The sequence below is a fragment of the Gekko japonicus genome, unplaced genomic scaffold (genome assembly GCF_001447785.1).
Source record: "Gekko japonicus isolate JY-2015 unplaced genomic scaffold, Gekko_japonicus_V1.1 scaffold3503, whole genome shotgun sequence".
Classification (NCBI taxonomy): Eukaryota; Metazoa; Chordata; class Lepidosauria; order Squamata; family Gekkonidae; genus Gekko; species Gekko japonicus.
Genome location: NW_015164764.1, coordinates 17258 through 37125, shown reverse-complemented (window position 1 = coordinate 37125; position 19868 = coordinate 17258). Strand labels below are relative to the sequence as shown.

Sequence of the window (19868 nt, the reverse complement as noted above, 5' to 3'; positions counted from 1 at the left end):
TGCCCAAACCCGTCTCCCCTTAAGACAACTGAAGCAGACCAATGGAGTTAATGTTGAAAAGTGGAACTTTGCTAGCACTTTCTTATGATGTTGATTTTAACACTGTATTTAGGTTGATTGTGTTTTATGTATTATTGGAATTGTATTATTGGAAATTATTGTGTTTTATGTACCATTAGAATTTTTATTCTGCTCTGTAAGCCGCCCTGAGCTGGCCTAGGCTGAGCGGGCGGGGTAGCAAATTAAATAAATCAAATCAAATCAATTTTGTGAGGTTGAGGTAGAAGATTGGTAAATTGCCCTGGCCCAACCTGAGCTTTGTGATTTGCTGGGATTTGTACTCCTGCCTTCCTGGTCCTGGTCCAGCACTCCTAACCCACTATGCTGCCTTGGACGTCTTACCAGCTCACGTGTACCTCTGGCAACTAGTGTGCATCGAACCTTGTGCCCTTTGCCTCTCCCTTTGGCATCTCTGGGGGTTACCTTCTGCTATCCCTAACAGCTCTGCCTATTCTGGCATGCGAGTGAGTGAGAAGGAGATGTGTTCCGGCTCAAGTGGACCCGAAATGTTTCTGGCTCATTCCCACTTTTGCGAACTAATTTGGAAATCCACACAGTAGCAGCTAAGGGGAAGAGAATATTTTTAGCGGTCTCTTAGAGCTTAAAGACCAAGTACTTCAGCATTTTGTGTTTAATTCTGGTACAAGGGTGGCATTATGTTTCTTGTGCAGTTGCATGTTAATTGGTACGTGTTATGCTTTTTGTTGATTGTCTTACACAACTCATGTTACTGGGTGGGGGAAGAGTCGGGAGGTAATCCCTGGATTGCCATCTGCTGGCAAAACTGCATATGGCACTCAAGGTACATGTCACCATTTTTTCCAAAGGAAAAACCTCATTTGTCATAAGATGCAACTGCGAGAGCTTCTGTTGAAGCTTTGGGTTCCTTTTCTTGGATTTTTCAGTTTTGTGAGAGCAATACTGCCATCTCCTGGACTTGCAGAAGTAGTGCTGGAACTACGACGCAATGGTTGCATACTCAACTGCGTTGTGTATATGAAAAGGTGTGGTAGAGCTATGATACCAGGGCGGACTGTGCATATGGGGATGGGACACATCTGCCGGTACTGTTCTGGAGTCCTGTAGCTTCATAAGGCCGGTATTTTAAATGCATGTGGAAGAATTTTTACAAATCCTGTGCAAAGTCAAAAAGTCACCTTCTGGCATCGTACAGATTTATTACACAGGTGTGTAATTGTCATATGGTAGCAAAACATCAGTTCAGTAATGCACTAAAATACCAACCGAGGAACCAAACTTTGGTAAAATTACAGGTACTGTTGTATCTCTCACCAACAAAAATAATAAGTCAAAGACCATTGTGAAAGTTAACTGCTCAAGTAAAAAAACCCTTCAATGTATTTTAGCCGCTGCCAAAGAAAAGGCTGCTGTCCGTGTACACTTCTTTGCATTTCTTGTTTGCTGATAAGAATTTTATCTTCTGAGATTCAGACATATTTTCATGATTTAGCAGCAGTCTTGATAAGAATTTATTATGGTGCAAGATTTCGTGGGTTGTAAAAAACCACAGATGCCTGAAGTAATTATGTACATGTACAAAATGCACATGAAAAAAATTGCATAATGGGCAATGGGATGCCATATGGAAGTCAGCAAAATTTATGAGAGCCATATCTTATAAGGAAAACATTTATAAAATGTTCCACAGGTGGTATTGGTCCCCAGATAAAATAGCGAAGTGTTACCCACAATCATCCAACAAATGTTGGAGATGCAAGTAAAATGTGGGGACTTTTGACCACATGTGGTGGAATTGTAATAAGATTCAAACATACTGGAAAATGGTTTATAAAGTTATTTCATAAATTTTGAATATAGACGTTAAGCTAACTCCAGAAACATACTTGTTGAATATAATCCCAAAAGGTTTTGATAAGCAAGATGTATATTTAATGGTATATATTATAACAGCTGCAAGAATTCTAGTGGCTAAAAATTGGAAATTGGATAAAATACCCTCCAAAGAGGACCTAGTAGTAAAATTATTAGAACTAGCACAAATGGACAATTTAAGTTTAATACTTCAAGAGAAAGATGAAAAAATACAGAATAAGAGATGGTCAAGGGTTTATTACTGGATTAAACATGTAAAATTTAATATGAAGAGAGATTATTTATTAATTTATTTATTATATTTATACCCCGCCCTCCCCAAAGAGCTCAGGGTGGCTTACAGAGGCAAGGCAGACCTTGCCATAATAAAACATAATATATATAATAGATTAAAACATAATACATCTTAAAATCATTAGTGTGATATATGACAATGTAATTTGACTTAAGACTCTAAATATATATGCAATCAGGAGAAAAGTTTGTAAATAGATTGAAAATATGATACATTTTAGGGGGGGGGGGAATTGCATAATGGTCGTTTTAAGACTGTGAAATGTATAGACTGTGATGCCTGTCCATAACGCTCAAAGTTAAAACAACTGTAATTGGCGATGAGTCTCCCCGGCTACGTTTATTTTAAGAACATAACAAGAGCCCTGCTAGATCAGTCTGGTGTTCCACCTAGCCTAGCATCCTGTTCTGCTCAGTGGCTAGCCAGTTGCCCTGGAGAGCCAAGGAGCACAGCATAGAGGTCAAGGCTGTGTGTGTGCACTACTTGGAATTGGGAGGGTGGCGGGAGGGTGTCACTTGGAAAGTCTGGAGCTGTCTCTCAACTTGAGTCAGCGCATGGCTTGTCACCTTTGAATGTTCTTTTGCACAGAAAAGTCCATGCGAGGGGGAAACTTCCACAGAGGGAGAGAGGTTCTGTCCCCCCTGTCTGGTTTTCCATTTGCAGGGAGTTTAAAGCAATAGGGAGCATTCCAAAATGTGGTTCTTCACCTGCATTATGAAATGGTGCAGCCAGCATGCATAAACTGGGCTATGTTGCCACTTGAAGGCTTTCCGTACATCATGGCCCTCTCGTTCTGAATATTTAGACCAGGTGGCCATTTGAGTGATTTTCTTGAATGGGGCCCTAAATGACTTATTAACAGCTTCTTTTGTACCTGCGCTATAATGAATTCTTGTCCTTCTAGGTTCATCGGAAGTATTTTTGCCCCCTAAGCCTACATTTAGCTCGGCTGTGTCTGAAAATGAAAACATCCTTTGTGCCCAGTTTCAGTGTTCGCACTTCCCGACCCTTCGGCATCGTGGTTTTCACAGCTGGTATGCTGAAAACTGCTATGAGAAATCTTCATTCCTTTGCAAAAGAAGTGAGTTGCCTGCTTGGAGGTTTCTGTTTTATATCGGTACCTCCTGTGCTCGAGAGTTCAAGCAGGCAAAAATCCCATTTTTGCTCTTTCTGTTTACTAACCCTCCCTCCCACATCCTGCATTTCAGTAAAAAACTATCAAGGTGTGTCTTATGTTGAGACAGCTGAAAACAATGCATGATAGTGAGAGACAGTGAATTGGTGATTTATGGGCAACCTAGCCAAATATTAAGAGAAACAAAACTATCCACTAACCACTAAAGGTCTAGTGTCAACAGGGATGATAAAAGGAGAACAAGAAGCAATGTGTTACCTTTATTAGCTTAGCCTCAATACATTGATGGAAGAGGGTGGCTTTGACAAGCTTTCTAGAACTTAGGGGGAAAAGGCCAGATGTACTTTGGGTGGGGGGGACGTTCCAGTCTTAGGGCCAACACCAAGAAGGCCCTGTTAAGTGTGCCTGGGTGCAAGACCTCCAGTGGCCATGGGACACAGAATAGGTCTTCAGATGATCCAAGCAAGTCAGTTTATATCACAGAAAACAGGCCTTGAAGCACTGGGATTATGGAGGAGGTCTGTAACTTTTTATTTTACACGCGTGTGTCAGAGACCAAGATGTCTTGAAATAAATTGCCGTGGGTGGGTTTGGACCAGGGCTGTACCGTCTATCTCTTGAATCACTGCTGTCTGCTTTAATTGTGCAGCAGTGGATAACCGAAGATGCTACTAAATCTGGTGAGCTGATCCCATCAGACTCCCTCCTGCTACGTGAGGGGTCCCTCTGGACCAGAGCTGTAGGATCCAACTCAGTCAGTTCAGGGTGGTGTACCCAGTTCATCCATTTACTAGTTCATCTTTTATGATAATCCTATGAGGGTTGGTAAGACAGAGTAGCTGGTCCAAATTCATGGCTGAGTTGGAATTTGTAATCCAGCTTCCCCCAGTGTCAGTTGGGCACTCCAACTACTGTGCCTCACTGTCTCTCCTTGGATTAAATGTCTGCACAAGGCTCTCTGCTCTAGGTCACCGTTTGAAAAACATTGCCTTGTGTAGAATTGGGGGAAGTGAAAATCTTTTCATCTGTAATTTGTGAGCGTTGCTGATTACTTGTGATGTAAGTGGTACTAGCCAATACACACCAGTGATACCTGCAACGTCACTTCCTGCACAATACGTACAACAGTGGTGTGTGCAGTGGCTTGGGGAAAGATTCGTATTGCTCCAGGAACAAAAATAGTGGGGTTTAAGTGCTGAGAGAAGGGACTTTGTTTCAACAGCTGGTGCATCTGTTTCAGAAGATCCAGATGCTTCTCCTGCTGTGCAACAGATGTGTGTTTGTTGACCAATGAAAAGATTGTCTGGAAAGCTTGAATTGTAAAGCAGCCATTGCCCAGAGATGCCCAGAGCCCCCACCTGTTCAGCCCGGCCAGTACCTCTGAGCTCAGGGAGCATTTCCCTTGTGCAAAGGATTCCCGAGAATTAGGCCTTCCAATCGCAGTCCTGCTCCTTAGAATGTCTCTCTCGTGCGGCAAGCATCCTGCAACAGGGACTGACGTGGCCCTGGGCTGTCTCTGTTTGTTTCAGGCCAAACCTGTGTGGATATCAAAGACAACATTGTGGATGAAGGCTACTATTTCACCCCCAAGGGAGACGATCCGTGTTTGAGCTGCACGTGTCACAAAGGAGAGCCGGAGATGTGCGTGGCGGCCCTGTGTGAACGGCCGCAGGGCTGCCAGCAGTACCTCAAAGACCCCAAGGAGTGCTGCAGATTTACGTGCTTAGATCCAGGTAGGAGCGGAGCCAGGTTATTAGCTTTATCTTGAGAATACAAGTAATTGTGCCTTTGTTAGAGTATCTTTCTTGGCTGGAAGGAACGCTATATCCTGGAAACCTTTTCCCGGAGTGAAAAAAAAAAATGCAAGTATGCTTTGTGTATTTTTGTAGCTGTGGTATTTTATTTATTTATTTATTACTTTCAATTTATATCCCGCCTTGCCGGGCAAACTGGCTCCAGGCGGCGCCAGCCCTGTCTTGAAGTTCAGATGGCTCATGATGGGCAGAAAGCTAGTCAGTGTTTCAGTTCCTTCCCCCTCCCTTAGCCAGCAACAAGCCCCGCCCATCCTACTGTATTCCTCTGTGTCCTCCCATGGAAAGAGAAATCCAAGGGAAGGCCTCTCCTAGCTATCAACTGTGAATGGGTGGTGTAGGAGCGGGAGCTTGGCTGTGCCTGTAAACTGTTGACTAAAATCCACAGTGACTGTAAACTAGGGTTTGCCTTTTGCATGTCTGGAAGCTCAAACCAAACTACTCAGCTTCTTAAATAATGTGTCAGCATGCACAGTCACTGAATGCTGCTCTAGATGAGTGTATCGGGCAATGGAATGGGCTCTCTGTGATGTCTCATGTAATTTCCATGTTATAAATACTGATCTGGGAACTAAGATTGCATCTCAACGCATACTGCTGTTGCATTTTAAAGTCCAAGCCGCTGGTGGTTTTGTGTTTCAAACCTATAGTGGTGCATCTTGCTGGTTAAATTGTTTCTCTACCAGTATTGTGCTCACTCTGCTGCCTTTGGCATCAAGCATGCTCCCTTCTGTCTTTGTTTATCCATTGCTGAGCACTGATAGAGGCCAATCTTAAACCTTACGGCTCTTGCCTGGAGATGGGTGGAAAGCTTTTATCTGTTCAGGCAGTGTTCCATGCATATGGGCATAACGCTTAAAAGGTTATTAGTATGGTGGTCCATATATATGCTTATCCCATGCACTGGTTTGTGCATCCTGTGTGTTCACAAAAGCTGAGAAATTAGTCAATGGATGCCAAAGCGGATAAAAATCAGTATCACTCTCTGAATGGATGTACTTCTAATTGAGCCTCTTTAACCCGTTTTAAAACTTAATCAGCCCGGCTTCATCGCAGGTGAGCATTTTCTGAATCTGTGGCCCTCTGTCAGATACACTTGATTAAACTTGCTTTGCTGTATGAGAGGGAGAAACAGAAGGGGAAGTGCTTCAGAGGCCAGCCGATATAAATACGACACAGCTTTGTCACTGCTCATGGCAAATCATGGCCATTCATGGCTGTCAAGCAGACGGCAGTGGACATTTTGAGAGCGCAGTCCCAGCCGAAGGATAAGGAGCTCCTGAGTTCCAGAGCAGAAGAAAGGTGGGAGAGGAATGGGATACACAAATACATTTCTGGCAAACAGAGATGGATCCTCGCAGATTCTTTCCTAGGGTTGCAAACCTCCAAGTGGGGCTGGGAGATCGCCTGCTATTAGAGTTGATCTGCCTAAGACAGAGATCAGTTACCCAGGAGGAATGGCTGCTTTAGAGGGTTGACACTACGGCGTTGTACCCTGCAGGTTCGGCACTGTTTCTTCGGTGTTTTTAAACTGGTTGCGGGAGCTTGCTGGGTGGCCCGGGGCTGGTTGCTCTCTCTCCCTTAGCCAAACCGACCTCGCCGGGCAGTGGTGAGGAGAACAACGTAAGGCGCCAAGTATTTCCCCACCCTGAGCTGTCAACCCTATTTTTTTCACGAGTGGAGGCACTTTTTTCCTGTCGTAAGGAGCTTTCCCTCCATTGCAGGATGCACAGAGAATATCCACAGGATCGCAGACAATTTTGTCTTGGGCTCTGAAAGTCTGTATGGCCGACATTTTAGAGCAAGAGCCATTGAGACTTCCTGGGTTTTCTGTCCACCTGCTTTTATCCCACTCTTTCTCTTTGGGGTTTGTGATGTTGTACACGGACCTGTGAAATAGGTCAGGCTGCGAGAGAGAGAGAGAGAGAGAGAGAGAGAGAGAGAGCATGTCTGATCCAAGGTCTCCCAGTGAGCTTCACGGGTGAGTAGGGGTCAGGCCCCTGGTCTCCCTGTCCAGCTGCAGTCACGGCACTGGGCCGGCCCTGATTTGCTGCAATATAGTGCTGTGTTGCGGGTGCTGCACTGGAAGGCAGCAGTGATACTGCTGCTCAAGCATCCCCGTGTCACATTTGACTACCTAGGGTGCTTTGGCAGGTTCGGCACTGTTTCTTCGGTGTTTTTAAACTGGTTGCGGGAGCTTGCTGGGTGGCCCGGGGCTGGTTGCTCTCTCTCCCTTAGCCAAACCGACCTCGCCGGGCAGTGGTGAGGAGAACAACGTAAGGCGCTTTAGGTCATCATTGGGGAGAAGGGTGGGGTATAAATGAAGGAAATAGATTCAATAAATAAATTGTCGCTTCAAGTAAATGGTCTGTAGGGTGGGGTTGGTGGTGACAGCAGTGGTGGAAAGTTCCATCGAGCCGCAACTGACTTACAGCAATCCCGTATGGTTTTCAAGGCAAGAGATGTTCAGAGATGGTTTGTCAGATGGTTTGAGAGCCAGTTTGGTGTAGTGGTTAAGTGCACGGACTCTAATTTGGGAGAACCGGGTTTGTTTCCCCACTCCTCCACTTGCAGCTGCTGGATGACCTTGGGCAAGCCATAGTTCTGTCAGAGCAGTTCTCTCAAGGACAGTTCTGGAAAGAACTCTCTCACAGAGGGTGTCTGTTGAGGGGAGGGGAAGGGAAAGGAGTTTATAAGCCGCTCTAAGACTCCGAGTGAAGGGTGCAGTATAAATCCAGTCTCCTCCTCCTCCTTGTCTTCGTTTTGTCGTTGCCTGCCTCTGTGCAGCAAATCTGGAATTCCTTGGCAGTCTCCCATCCAAATGTTAACCAGGGCCGAATCTGCTTAGCCCTTATTAAAGGAAGAGGAGAGGACCCCTTCCTGAAACCACGCCTAGCATTGAACTGAAGCAGCAACTGTTCTTGCTGCACTTTCTTCTTCTTATGTTAGTCTGGGAGGATGGAGGTGCCAGAAAAGCTAACAAATCCTGCATGTACAAGTGAATATCCTGTGGCAAGGGCGCATTCCGTTTAATTCCGCCGGGGGGGGGGAGAGGAGTAACTCAGTCCATAGAACTCCTCCCCGCCCAAAAGGTATCACTCCCCCAAAAGGGCATCACCCAAAACTTGAGGATATTACAGCAAAAGTTTTGTCCATTCGGAGCCAATCGTGTCATCTTGAAAGGCATTTTTGTGATGAAATTAAGTGGCAAACAGCCACAGATAGCCTGCAGGTGGTGCTGTTGCTGTTTGAAGCCATGCTTACGACTCCGTAAAGATCCAGCTCCCTGAAAATTTCCTCGTTTGCAGCTCAAATGAGTAATGTTTGTCCTTGGTAGTGCTAAAATGGAGAGCCATCCCCCTCCACTCTGAAACTGGGTACTTTTAACATACTTAGAGCACAATGAATAACCGTATATGGACTCTCATGTTTTCTGGTATGTCGGTGAAATGAGAGAGGCTTTTTTAAAAAGGCTATCAGCAAAAGTATGGATTTGTGAAATATATGTAGCAGTCTTGCAGTCGTTGAGAGAACCTGTTCTTAACATTCCAGAAGGGTAGCCCATGTTAATCTGCTGCCGTCAGGACTTCGGAGACTCTCTGGCACCTTTAAAGGATAACATATTTATCATGGCACGAGCATTTTGAGAGCCAGAGCCCCTTTGTGTCCGATGAAGAGAGTCCTGGCTTCCAGAACATTATAGATACAGTGAATAAATGCTTTAGCTTTTAAGGTGCCATGGGGATCTGTTCTTACCTCTTTAAAATGTACCCTGTGCTTTAATACTTCAGCTGTGAAATATTTGCTTGTCAGGCTGTTGGTATTGGCCGGAGACTTCAGCCAGTACTGACTGGGATCAAGTTCCAGGCACTTTCTGAACTTAGTTTGGATGTCTTCAGGCTGCAAAACCCCCCCCCCCCAATTGCTGAATAGGAAGCCCTGGTGCTGGCTGGTAGAACAGTATTGGAGATAGTTAGAAAGGGAGGGGTGTCTAAAACTCAATAAAATGGGACCTTTATATTATTGTTCCTTATGTTTAAAGTGTACATACAGTCAGGACCTCAGGCAGGTGGTAAGCAATAAATACAATATGGAAGTCATCTGTTAAAACACAAACAAATAAGCCAGAACCTTTTCAGGCTGTTCCATAACAAATTCATCATAGTGGTTTTTGTGCAATTCCACATGGAAACCGTGCAGGCCAGTTTGTGCATGCGCACTTCCGACGTGTGACTGCACAGGTGACCAGTGACCACTTGATGAACAACTGTTACAGGTAGGTGCAGCATTGTTTTCTCTCATTGCCTTCCCAGAAGGCCCCAAAGGTTGATGCTTGCTTGCCTCACCCCCTTTTGGGGGGCTATTCTGTAACAGTGGGGCAGCAACGAAAAAACACTGGCTGTTAACAGCTCATATTCTCGAGAGGGCCTGTACTTAATTCTTTCAGGGTAGGGTTTGTGTTCTTGTTTTCTAAAAGCCTGCACCTCTTGGTATAAAATCAGATTAAAACCTTCCTAATTCTATTTGTATGGAATGCAAACAGTTCAACTGCCTACACGCTTACCATAAAAGATTTCTCCCGACGATACGATTATCGTAAGGTGTTTTATTATGTGTCTTCTAATTTCAAGGAAGTACACTAGGCAGAATTAAAGCTTCTTTTGATGCAGAGTCAGGCTGAGACACACTTATTTTCCTCCCAGAGTAATTTGCATCCGGCAGACTGGCTTACCATTTTACTATACTTTCAGTGGGAAGCCGGAGCCCGTCTTTCCGCATCTTCCTGTAGCCCATCACTTTGAGGGCCATTTCATACACAGCAGGAGAACAATACTTTCCTCTAGAAGCTCTTTCTGTGTCGTTTGTACTTTGCCACATTTGCAAGATGTTCGTCGCGTAAGTTGCTACTGGGTGGAAAATCTCCATTCCAGCCCTACATCTGGACTGGGGCAGGAGCTGATTTCTCTCGCAAGAGCTCCGAGTCCTGTAGAGAAGTCTTTGGCAGATATGGCAGCATCACCCCTGTGGAAGTGTTTCTTGCCAGCAGCCATACCTCCCACATTAAACATGGAGTCAGCAAGAACTTTTTTGCTGCCTTATTAGACCTCTGAAGGACTGTGTTCACGCTTTCCTGGCATTCAGGGTCAGGGTAACTACTTGGGTCTTCCTCTGAGCCCCACACCAGTATTCCGGTTGTCCTTTCTCCTGCCCTGGCTCCTGCGTTCTCTTCCACAAGATTTAATCAGGGGACTTAATACTCTCAGTGAGGAAGACTAGAGATGACCAGTGGTGGTCATCAGAGGCACTGGCCATGGACGTGCTCCCTCTTTCATGCTGGACATTGTACATAGCCAGGGAGACGAATGGTCCGTGGACTGTCATTCATTCAGGAAGAAGGTTGTGGTGGTTCTCAGTAGGGTGGAACAAGCAGAAGGATGCTTTTGGCAGTCTCAGCCAGGAATATCATTCATTTGCTTGCAGATGCACATGCAAGAGCTATAGACTTTCATGAGCAAACGTACAGGTTTCGTGGAAGAGAGGGGACAGAGGGAGGGAAGCCCTTCCTTGGCCTTTTCATCCATCCTTTTACTTGCAGACTAGAGTCCAGTTCCTGACCTTAAGGAGGTGAACAGTCAACCCTTTTTATCAACAGTTAGAGGCTAATCTTGAGAGAGGCTGGGAAGGGGAAAGCAGTGGCTTGGGTTTGGGAAAATGGGCAGAGTCTCTAAGGCAAGAAGAGGAGGAAGATCTGGTACAGAACAAACAAGGTGCTAAATGCCACATTAACTGGCTGTTTTCTTCACTGACACCTCTTGTGTTGTACGTGGTGTATTTTGGATATTCATAAAGAGGGGAAAATGGCTTTCTGCTCTTCACTGTGGCCACAATCCTCTCTCTACTAAGAGAGAGGGACCCAGAGGCAAATGATACTGGCATTTCTCTTGAAACTGGTAAGTTCAGCTACAGTTCAAGGGCTGCAAAATTGTTCTTGTGGTTGATTTGTTCGCATTTCTAGTTTTATTGCAATGATGCCCTCTCCATCCTCCTGCTGTGACGCTGAAGGCAGTATACAGGGAAGATTCTCAGGAATCTCCCGTCTGGGCACTGAACAGTTCCAGACTTAGTTACAGAAAGGTTGCTGTATGGTGTGCCCTGCAGCCATACTCTGGGATCTCCTCTTAAGAGTAATTTTTTTAATCACTTAAAGACTCATGTTTGAGTAGAAGCACAGTGTTTGGGATGACACAAAGCAGGGTAATTCTGGATTGGAAGCTGTGATTGCGGGTTTGTTTGTTTGTAACAGAACAAGTGGCTTGTGGCACACTGAAGATGTTTATTATGGCAGGTGCTTTCCTTGGGCAGAGTGCACTCTGCCAAATGCATGTCGAGAAGGAGCAGGCAGATTTTTCTGTAGAGAATTGGAGGGGTGTGGTTGCTCTACAGTTAGAAGAATTTGCTGAGCATTCACATTAGTAGGCTTGGGTGAGTTTATCCATTTAATGGGGAGAGGCCTAAAGGTTCTGGTTTTGTGTCCCCCCTCCCCCCTCTTTCTCATTGTAACTCACAGAGCATGCAGGCTAGACTGTTATTGTGTGACTTCGGTAGGACTGCATCAAATGGGGCTAAATTGGCTTAACTGTGTGATTTTTATGCTCTGCAGCCGTGGTGCATCTTGTGTTCTTTTCCAAATACTTGGTGTTGCGTACATCTTTGTTATCATCTCGGCTTTAAGGTTTTGTAGGGTGTGCGCAGACACATCCCTTGTACTTTGGATAGTGTGAGCTTCCTTTTAATAACTGTCCACAGAAAAAGTGAGGCATGTATGAAACCGAGAGCAGTGACTGTGAATCTGATTCACAGTTTTGGAGTCATGTATTGTTTTTTATCCTGAGCTCAGGAAAATACCGAGGGCTTTACTTCAAGCTGTCATCACTGCAAAGATGTTTTAATAGGGTGGGCCATGTGTGATCTCTTCTCTTTGTGCATCAATCTTGGTTGATATTCCCAAGGATGCTGGGAACTGGTTCCTGAGATTTGGAGTAGAAAATTCCTACTGTTGGAATGTACTCAGTAATTTTAAAAAATCTTTGATTTGGGGAGAAACAGTGAATTTTCCTCCTGACCTGGAGGGTTTCTTGCATTATCAAAACTGTGAGTGTAAATTTCTAGTAGTGCATCATTTCTACTGGTCTCTTGTTCCACAACTGGTCTTTTGCTTTTAATCAAAAGTTCTCCTTAGGTGAAGGTCTTTTGACTGCCCTTACTCTAATGAGGTCTGCATCAATGTCTTGCCATGGAGAACTTGTTTCTTCCCCCTCCCTTCGTAAGGTAGTTTTTTGAAGATATTTCCCTCCATATAGTTTGAAAGAGGCCCTGACCTGGACACCCCAGGCTGTAGGCAGATCTCAGAAGCTAAACAAAATTGACCCTGGTTAGTACTTGGATGGGAGGGTCGCTGTGCAGAGGCAGGCAATAGCAAACCTCTGTTTACCTCTCGCCTTGAAAAGCTTACCAGGGCTGCCATAAGTCAGCTGTGACTTGACGGCACTTTTCCACCAGTTTGAAAGAGATAACCTAGAGCGGTTTTATTCCGCATCACTGAACCTGTTGTTTTTTGGATTCTTCTCACAGACGGCAACAGCCTCTTTGACTCTATGGCAAGTGGCATGCGTCTCATCGTGAGCTGCATCTCCTCCTTTCTGATATTATCCCTGTTGCTCTTCATGGTCCACCGGCTGCGACAGAGGCGTCGAGAGCGCATCGAGTCCTTGATCGGGGCGAACTGTAAGTTGCCAGGCTCTGGAAGCCAGCCAGTCCTGTATCGTCTTGGCCCCCCCCCCCCCCCCGAAAAACAAGCAGGAGTCTTGCAGCAGGAGCTGTTACGGAATACAGCCTGTTTTGTCAGGCATCTTATGCATGCCTCTGAAGTGGGCCCTTGTCCAAGAAAGCTGCCACCACAGTAAAAATGGGCTAGTCTGTAAGGTGCCATAAGACTGTGTGTGCACAGCAGGCTAATGCAGCTAGCCCTTCAGAATTAATTTTCGTCTTCAGGTGGCTGTTGCGCTATCTCTGCTCTGTTCTTCAGGCCCCCTCCCTGTCACAGACTTAAGTCAAATTATTCAGTGGTAAACCAGACTCTGGACTGCACTACTGCAGGTGGGGTCTCTTACAGCTGAATACCAAAAAAGGCCTCCTGTGTGGAAAATTAGCAGAGAAGGCTTCCTGGATGTGCTAGATTTCTGTATGCTAGAGATACTGTTTCTGCCATGGAAGACCACTCAGTGGCATGAATCCTCACGGGCTGCCTGAAAGGGTGCAGCCTAGATAATGGGTTTATTATATCACAAAGAACCCCATTTTAGAATAGGGATGGAGAGTTTAGGAAGGTAGCTGAGGGGGGAGCGTTGTAGATACCAAGCAGAGACCTTCAGCAGCCCATGTAGATTTCTGGGTGATAGTTATGACTGAGCACTGTTCTCATTGCTGTAGCAGAACTGAGCTTTTGAAACCAGCTTTGTAGTAGCCCTTTTAGGTGGGATTCTGTGCAGGATGAATGGCCAAGGATGGGCAAGTGCTGTAATAATGAATTTTCATTTTGGTTCTGTTCCCCCCCTCCCCTTTGCAGTGCATCATTTCAACTTGGGCCGCAGGATGCCTGGTTTTGATTACGGCCCGGATGGTTTTGGAACCGGCCTCACTCCGCTACATCTTTCTGACGATGGGGAGGGCGGGGCTTTCCATTTCCATGACCCTCCTCCACCCTACACGGCTTACAAATATCCGGATATTCAGCATCCAGATGACCCACCTCCCCCCTACGAGGCTTCCATCAACCCAGATGGCATCCTTTGTTCTCCCCCAGGTACGCCACCGGAGTGTTGCCAGGGGCTTGCTAAGATGCCATGTAGTTGTCATTTAACTGGCGCTGTCCTCAGTACATCCCACTCTGCCATGGCTAATCCGTTATCGGTCTCTTCGCCACTTCATTTATTTACAAGTTCCCTGTTTGCAGACCACCTGGAAGTATCTGGCTGACCATTGTTGGGAGCGGAATGCCTGGAGTAGGTTGGCTGCTCTTATGATCCTTATGAAGGATGAAGTAAATTCAGGGAGGTCAAGTCTACTATCTGCTGTTAACCATGATATCTGAGAATGGAGCCTCCATCTTCAGAGGCAGCATATCTGAAGATCAAGTATTGGGGCACAAGCAAATGGAGCTTCGCCAATATTTTTCTTGTGTGTCTGGCTGGTGAGCCTCCTCTCAGAGGCATATGAACATAAAAAGAGCCCTGCTGGATCAGATCAGTGATCCATCTTGTCCAGCATTCTGTCTCTCACAGTGGCCAACCATTTACTATGGACGGCAAACAACAGGGCATAGAGCCCAAGGCCTTCCCCTCATGTTGCCTCCTGGCACTGGCATTCAGAAGTTCAGTCTCTGAAGTGGAGGTTCCTTTTAGTCACCGTAGCTAGTAGCCATGAGAGGCCCTATTTTCCGTGAATCCGTCTAATCTTCTTTTTAAAGCTGTCTATGGTTGTGGGCATCATTACATCCTCTGGCAGAGAATTCCGCATTTTTATCATATGTGTGAAGAAATATTACCTTTTGTCCTTCCTGAATCTGCTGCCCATGAACTTCTTTGGACTCTCTCAAGTTCTAGAATTTTGGTAGAAGGACCCCATATGTAATTTTATAAACCTCTCTCACATCCCTCCTCAGTAGGTTGGTCACTGGATCTGGTTGGTTATAATTGGAAACGGTGCCTGACTAGATGGACCTGAGGCAGCTTAGCGTAGTGGCTAGAGGGTCACGTTAGGATCTGGGAGCCCCAGGTTTGAGTCCCCACTCTGCCGTGGAAGCTTGAGGGCTAATCTTGGGTCAGTCACTTTTGCTCAGCCTACCCTACCTCACCGGGTGGTTGCTACAATAAAATGGAGAGGGGGGGGGATTGGTGTTGTAAGCTGCTTTGGTTCTCCATTGGAGAGAAGTCTGGATATGATATCTTTATGTATAAACTGACCTCTGGGCTGAACCATCAAGGCAGTTATTATCATCGTAAAATTGAGAAATATCATGGCTGTGTGGTGCTAATGGTATTATAGTAGCCAGCCACCCCATAACGGGCTGTGTGGTGCTACAAAATGAATTTCTGGGCTTCAGACCAGCCAAGAGGGTGGCCTCCAAGAGACTGACTAGCCCTGGCCTAATGACTTCCTCTGCTCCTGGTGAAGCATGCATTTTATGTTCTCAGCAGTAGATCCAGTGTGTTCTGGAAAAATGCTAATGTAGCATTTTTTTCAATTTTTCCGAAAATTTCCGTTTCCCCCCGAAAAAAACCGGGAAAAAAATGGGTTTTTTTCCGAGCTTCAAAATTTCCGGAAATTTTACATCTCTAACCTTGAGTCCCCACTCTGCCGTGGAAGCTTGAGGGCTAACCTTGGGTCAGTCACTTTTGCTCAGCCTGCCCTACCTCGCCGGGTGGTTGCTACAATAAAATGGAGGGGGGGGGGTTGGTGTTGTAAGCTGCTTTGGTTCTCCATTGGAGAGAAGTCTGGATATGATATCTTTATGTATAAACTGACCTCTGGGCTGAACCATCAAGGCAGTTATTATCATCGTAAAATTGAGAAATATCATGGCTGTGTGGTGCTAATGGTATTATAGTAGCCAGCCACCCCATAACGGGCTGTGTGGTGCTACAAAATGAATTTCTGGGCTTCAGACCAGCCAAGAGGGTGGCCTCCAAGAGAATGACTTCCTCTGCTCCTGGTAAAGCATGCATCTTATGCAGGGCTTTTTTCGTGGAAAAAGCCCAGCAGGAACTCATTAGCATAATAGGCCACACCCTGACAGTGCAGCTCATTAGCCTATTAGGCCACACCCCCATGTCTTCCCTTGGCTTGCCCGGGTGCTCCGCAACTGCGGGGAGCCCAAGCAAGCCGGCCCTTGGACAGGCCAGGGAAGGCACAGGGAGGCATTTAAATGCCTCCCCAATCCTTCCAGGACCACCCCTGCCCCACCTGCCTCGGAGTCACCAGAGGGGTCGCTCTCCAGGCCTTCCCTCTGTAGCCACGCACACAGAGGTTTGGGCTGTAGTGGGCGTGGCCAACTCTGAAGTGAGTCAGAACTCCGTTCCTGTGTGTTCCTGCCCAAAAATAGCCCCGATCTTATGTTCTCAGCAGTAGATCCAGTGTGTTCTGGAAGACACAACAACATGACTTGGGTTCAGGTCTACCGTCTCTTGAATTGCAGAATGGCCAGCTGGAATGGCCACTGATGTAAGAAGCTCTGGAGGGAAAGGCCACATGATCCTTGGGCAATACACTCCCCTTTCTGATGCAGGCAGAGGGGACGAAGAACGCTCACTTGCCTTACACGGTTGCTGTCAGAATTGCAGCAAGCTGTAATGTACTTGAATCTCTTTGAACACTCGGAAGCGCTATAGCAATATGTGTTATGAACGTAGCCTTTGGCTGCGATGATTCCCCTTGCCTCCTAACACCTTCTTCCCATTCATTTTTAGATGGCATCCATTCCCAGACAGGACTGACCAGCCAGCCGTCGCTAGGGAACGGCGACGTATCACCACAACTCACAGAGGAGTCACTTCCTCCTTCGGTTGGCCCTTCCCCAGTGGAACTGGAAGACTCTGCCGACAGCAGTACCCTTCTTGTACCTCCCGATACACCCTTAAGTGAAGGCGCACCAGCAGAGACTCTGGCAGGAAGCCGACACAGTCACTGTTCCCTGAATACCATTGTATAAAGGAAAATTTTAAAAAGCTTACTGCCGGTCAGAAATAAATTTGAGCAACTGTTTGCACACCAGAGATACAGATGGACAATAATCCGTGGACCGAACTTCAGAAATAAGCTCCACTTCTCCCCCCCACCTCTTTTTGAACACTACTCTTCTGTTCTAGTTTAGAATCGTGCCTCTTGGCTATTGCTGTCATTCTCCATTCTGGTTGGGTTGCCCTCTTTAAATGGATTGTGGAAGCGGCACATTTTCCCCACGGGCTATGGGAAGAGTGTGAAGGATTTTTTAAAGAAACTTTATTTTTCAAGAGGAAAGGAAATGGCATGGATAGCTTTTTGTCGTCTCCCTCCCCCCCTTCCCTTTTTACATTTTGGAAAGGAAACCATGAAAAATTGTGTTGTAGGGAGACTTAAAACAGTAGCAACTTCTGGACTGTAGTATCGAGGAAGCAGATTTTGAAGAAAAGTGTAGAGAGCTGCCAGCTGTTATGGAATTTCTAGCTGTCCCCACATTCTTTTGCTCAGTCCTCAAACAGAGAAGGCTGGAGTTTGGAACTTCTAGGCTGTGTCTTTAAAAAAACAAAACAAAATAACAATCCCTGGCTGATTAGAACACAAGCCAAAGAGAGACTCTGGGGCACAGTTTGATCATCGTGTAGCTTCTAACACTATCTCGAAAGAGGAAATCGTGAGGGTAAAGAGTATGCACACTTAAGCGTTTTTGCAGGGGAGAGGAGGCGTGCAAAGTACGGAGATGCTGGTTTGGATATGGCGAGTAACAACCTGTTTTGCTTTCCTGTAACACTGCAAGTCTTGTACTGTGGCTGGTAAACTTGGTGACCTGCAAAGAAACGCAGGCCTCTGACCGGCTCTGTGCTTTTTTAGGTACACAAGTGTTTGGGGAGGGGGAGATGGTGATGTTGGAGGAGCCCCGTAGCTTTTTAAACTAACAAGCTCACCCAGTTTGCATAGTCACTTCAAGTTCTTCTCTCTCCCTCCCTGTTCTTCACAGTGGTTTTCATTTTAAACTGGTTATCATGCTCACTTAGGGCCAAACTACATGTTAATGTGTTTTGGCAAGTCTGGTTGGGATTCCCCATACTCTTCTGGTTTTCCCTGCAGTCACACAGCAGCTGCAGGGAAAGGCATTTCTGAAGTCCCCAGGAGCCTAATCTGTTTGGAACTGCCACGTGGAGAGGAGGGGAATCCTGCCTTGCCTTCCACAGCATTTTCCCAAGCTGAAACACCCACTGCAGGGGACTATTTGTGTACCTTTGGAGCTGCGCATAGAGTATTCCCAACACATGCTGCTCCAAAGTTATGCAAATAACTTCCTTCAGGGGACGTTTCAGCTCAGGGAAACAGTGTGGAGGGGAAGACAGGAACCTCTGCTCACCCCATGCTGCGTTCCAAGCTGAATTGGGCTTCTGGGGACTTTAAAAATGCCTTTCCCCACAGCTGCCATTACAACAACAGGGAAAGGAAGTCAAGTCCAGGGAACCCCAGCCCAACTCGCCAAAAAATATGTGCAGTTTGGCCCTACATAGTGGGGTTTATTGAAGCCTTAAATAATCAGCTTAAATCAGGCCGTGAGGAATACATTGACTTGTGTTAACACAGCTGTGAATATTGTGGCTAATGACGTTCACTCCATTGGTCACGGCCAGAACTGGAATCAAAGAATCGCTTCACGCATCTCTCCTATATCTCCTTGGGTTCCTTGCCTTTCGCAGAACTGTCTCCAAGCCAGAGCGTGTAGCTGGATTTGATAGGAGGAACTGGTGTGGGATGTGCATTCCCGTTACCTTATGAAAGGCCGCAAGCCTGGAGGGATCGGGAAGGAACATTATAGCAAGCAGGTGCTCCTCTGGACTAGTTCCCCTTGCTAGCCAGCCCAGCTGGCTCTACGCCCAACTTGTCAGGGAACCATCCCGTTGTGGTTGACCCTTCCTGTAGTGTAAACGCTACTTAGGACTAGGTATATCCTTCCATGTGCTCGACTGGGGGAGGATGGCTCTTGGTCAGATTTCCGTGGTGGTGGGGAGGTTCACCACGCAAGAGAGACCACAGCTCATTGGTAGAGCACGTACCAAGGGCTTCTGATCTAGTTGGTAGCGAAAAGATCTCTGGGGGAAAGGCCCCGGAAGACCATTGCTGGGCTGGATGGTCCATCTAGGTCTAAGGCAGCTTCGTATGTTAACATATCAGTTGATGATCGCCTGTGAACAATCATAAACCCATCTGAGAGAATTTGCAATGCAGCAATCATGCTAATGTCTGAGTGCTTTAGGAAATCCCGTTCACAGGGTTATTACAGACTTGGCCGTAGGCTAGAATCACACAGTCCTTCCCCCCTCCCCTCAAGCGAACCTGACTCTCCAGAGGTTGCCCTCCCCCAGGGAGAAATGATGGAACTTTGTCTTACAAGAAGACCCTAGAGGCAATGAATAGTCTTTGGGGATGGGGTTGTACATGCCATTTTGCATGGTGGCTGGCCCTTACAAGACAAAGGACCCAGTTAATTATGCTTGGGGCGGTTGTGGGAATTGCTGCAAGACCAGAGAACATCAGTTCTATGAAGACCCCCCCCTCTAAGCTGTCTTGAGTGAGTGGTGCAGAGTGAGGGGAGCAGTTCTTCATCCCGAGGACTCCCACTGGGGCTTTGGGCTTGTGAACGGCAAGTCCTGAAATGTCAGGTGAGTGGCCAACAGCTGCCTCTGGAGTCCTGTGTTCAGTGTCTGGCGATTTACTGAGCACTTCTGAAGTATGAAAAATAAAAGCGGGTTTTGTGCATTTTTAGCACACACATAAGTTTTATACATTGTAGGTACTGACTTTTTTCCTTTAGTTTTATATGCGTGTGTGTGTGAGAGAGAGAGAGAGAGAATGTATGCTTGTGTTCCAGGTGGTGAATATACCTACCTGTACTGCACTTTGTGAGCTTTTGCTAAGT

The 19868-nt window shown here is 46.3% G+C and overlaps 1 protein-coding gene across 1 annotated transcript in view; it reads left to right on the top strand.

Annotated features, from left to right (window-relative positions):
* The window catches only part of DGCR2 (DiGeorge syndrome critical region gene 2), an 86380-nt gene extending 66882 nt beyond the window's left edge, over window positions 1-19498 (top strand). Inside the window, exons 6-10 of the mRNA XM_015409709.1 lie at window positions 3114-3290; window positions 4874-5077; window positions 12788-12940; window positions 13782-14018; window positions 16681-19498. Coding sequence (XP_015265195.1) covers window positions 3114-3290; window positions 4874-5077; window positions 12788-12940; window positions 13782-14018; window positions 16681-16922 — 1013 coding nt within the window. The 3' untranslated portion in view covers window positions 16923-19498. The remainder of the gene's footprint in view (window positions 1-3113; window positions 3291-4873; window positions 5078-12787; window positions 12941-13781; window positions 14019-16680) is intronic.
* The last annotated feature ends 370 nt before the right edge of the window (window positions 19499-19868 follow it).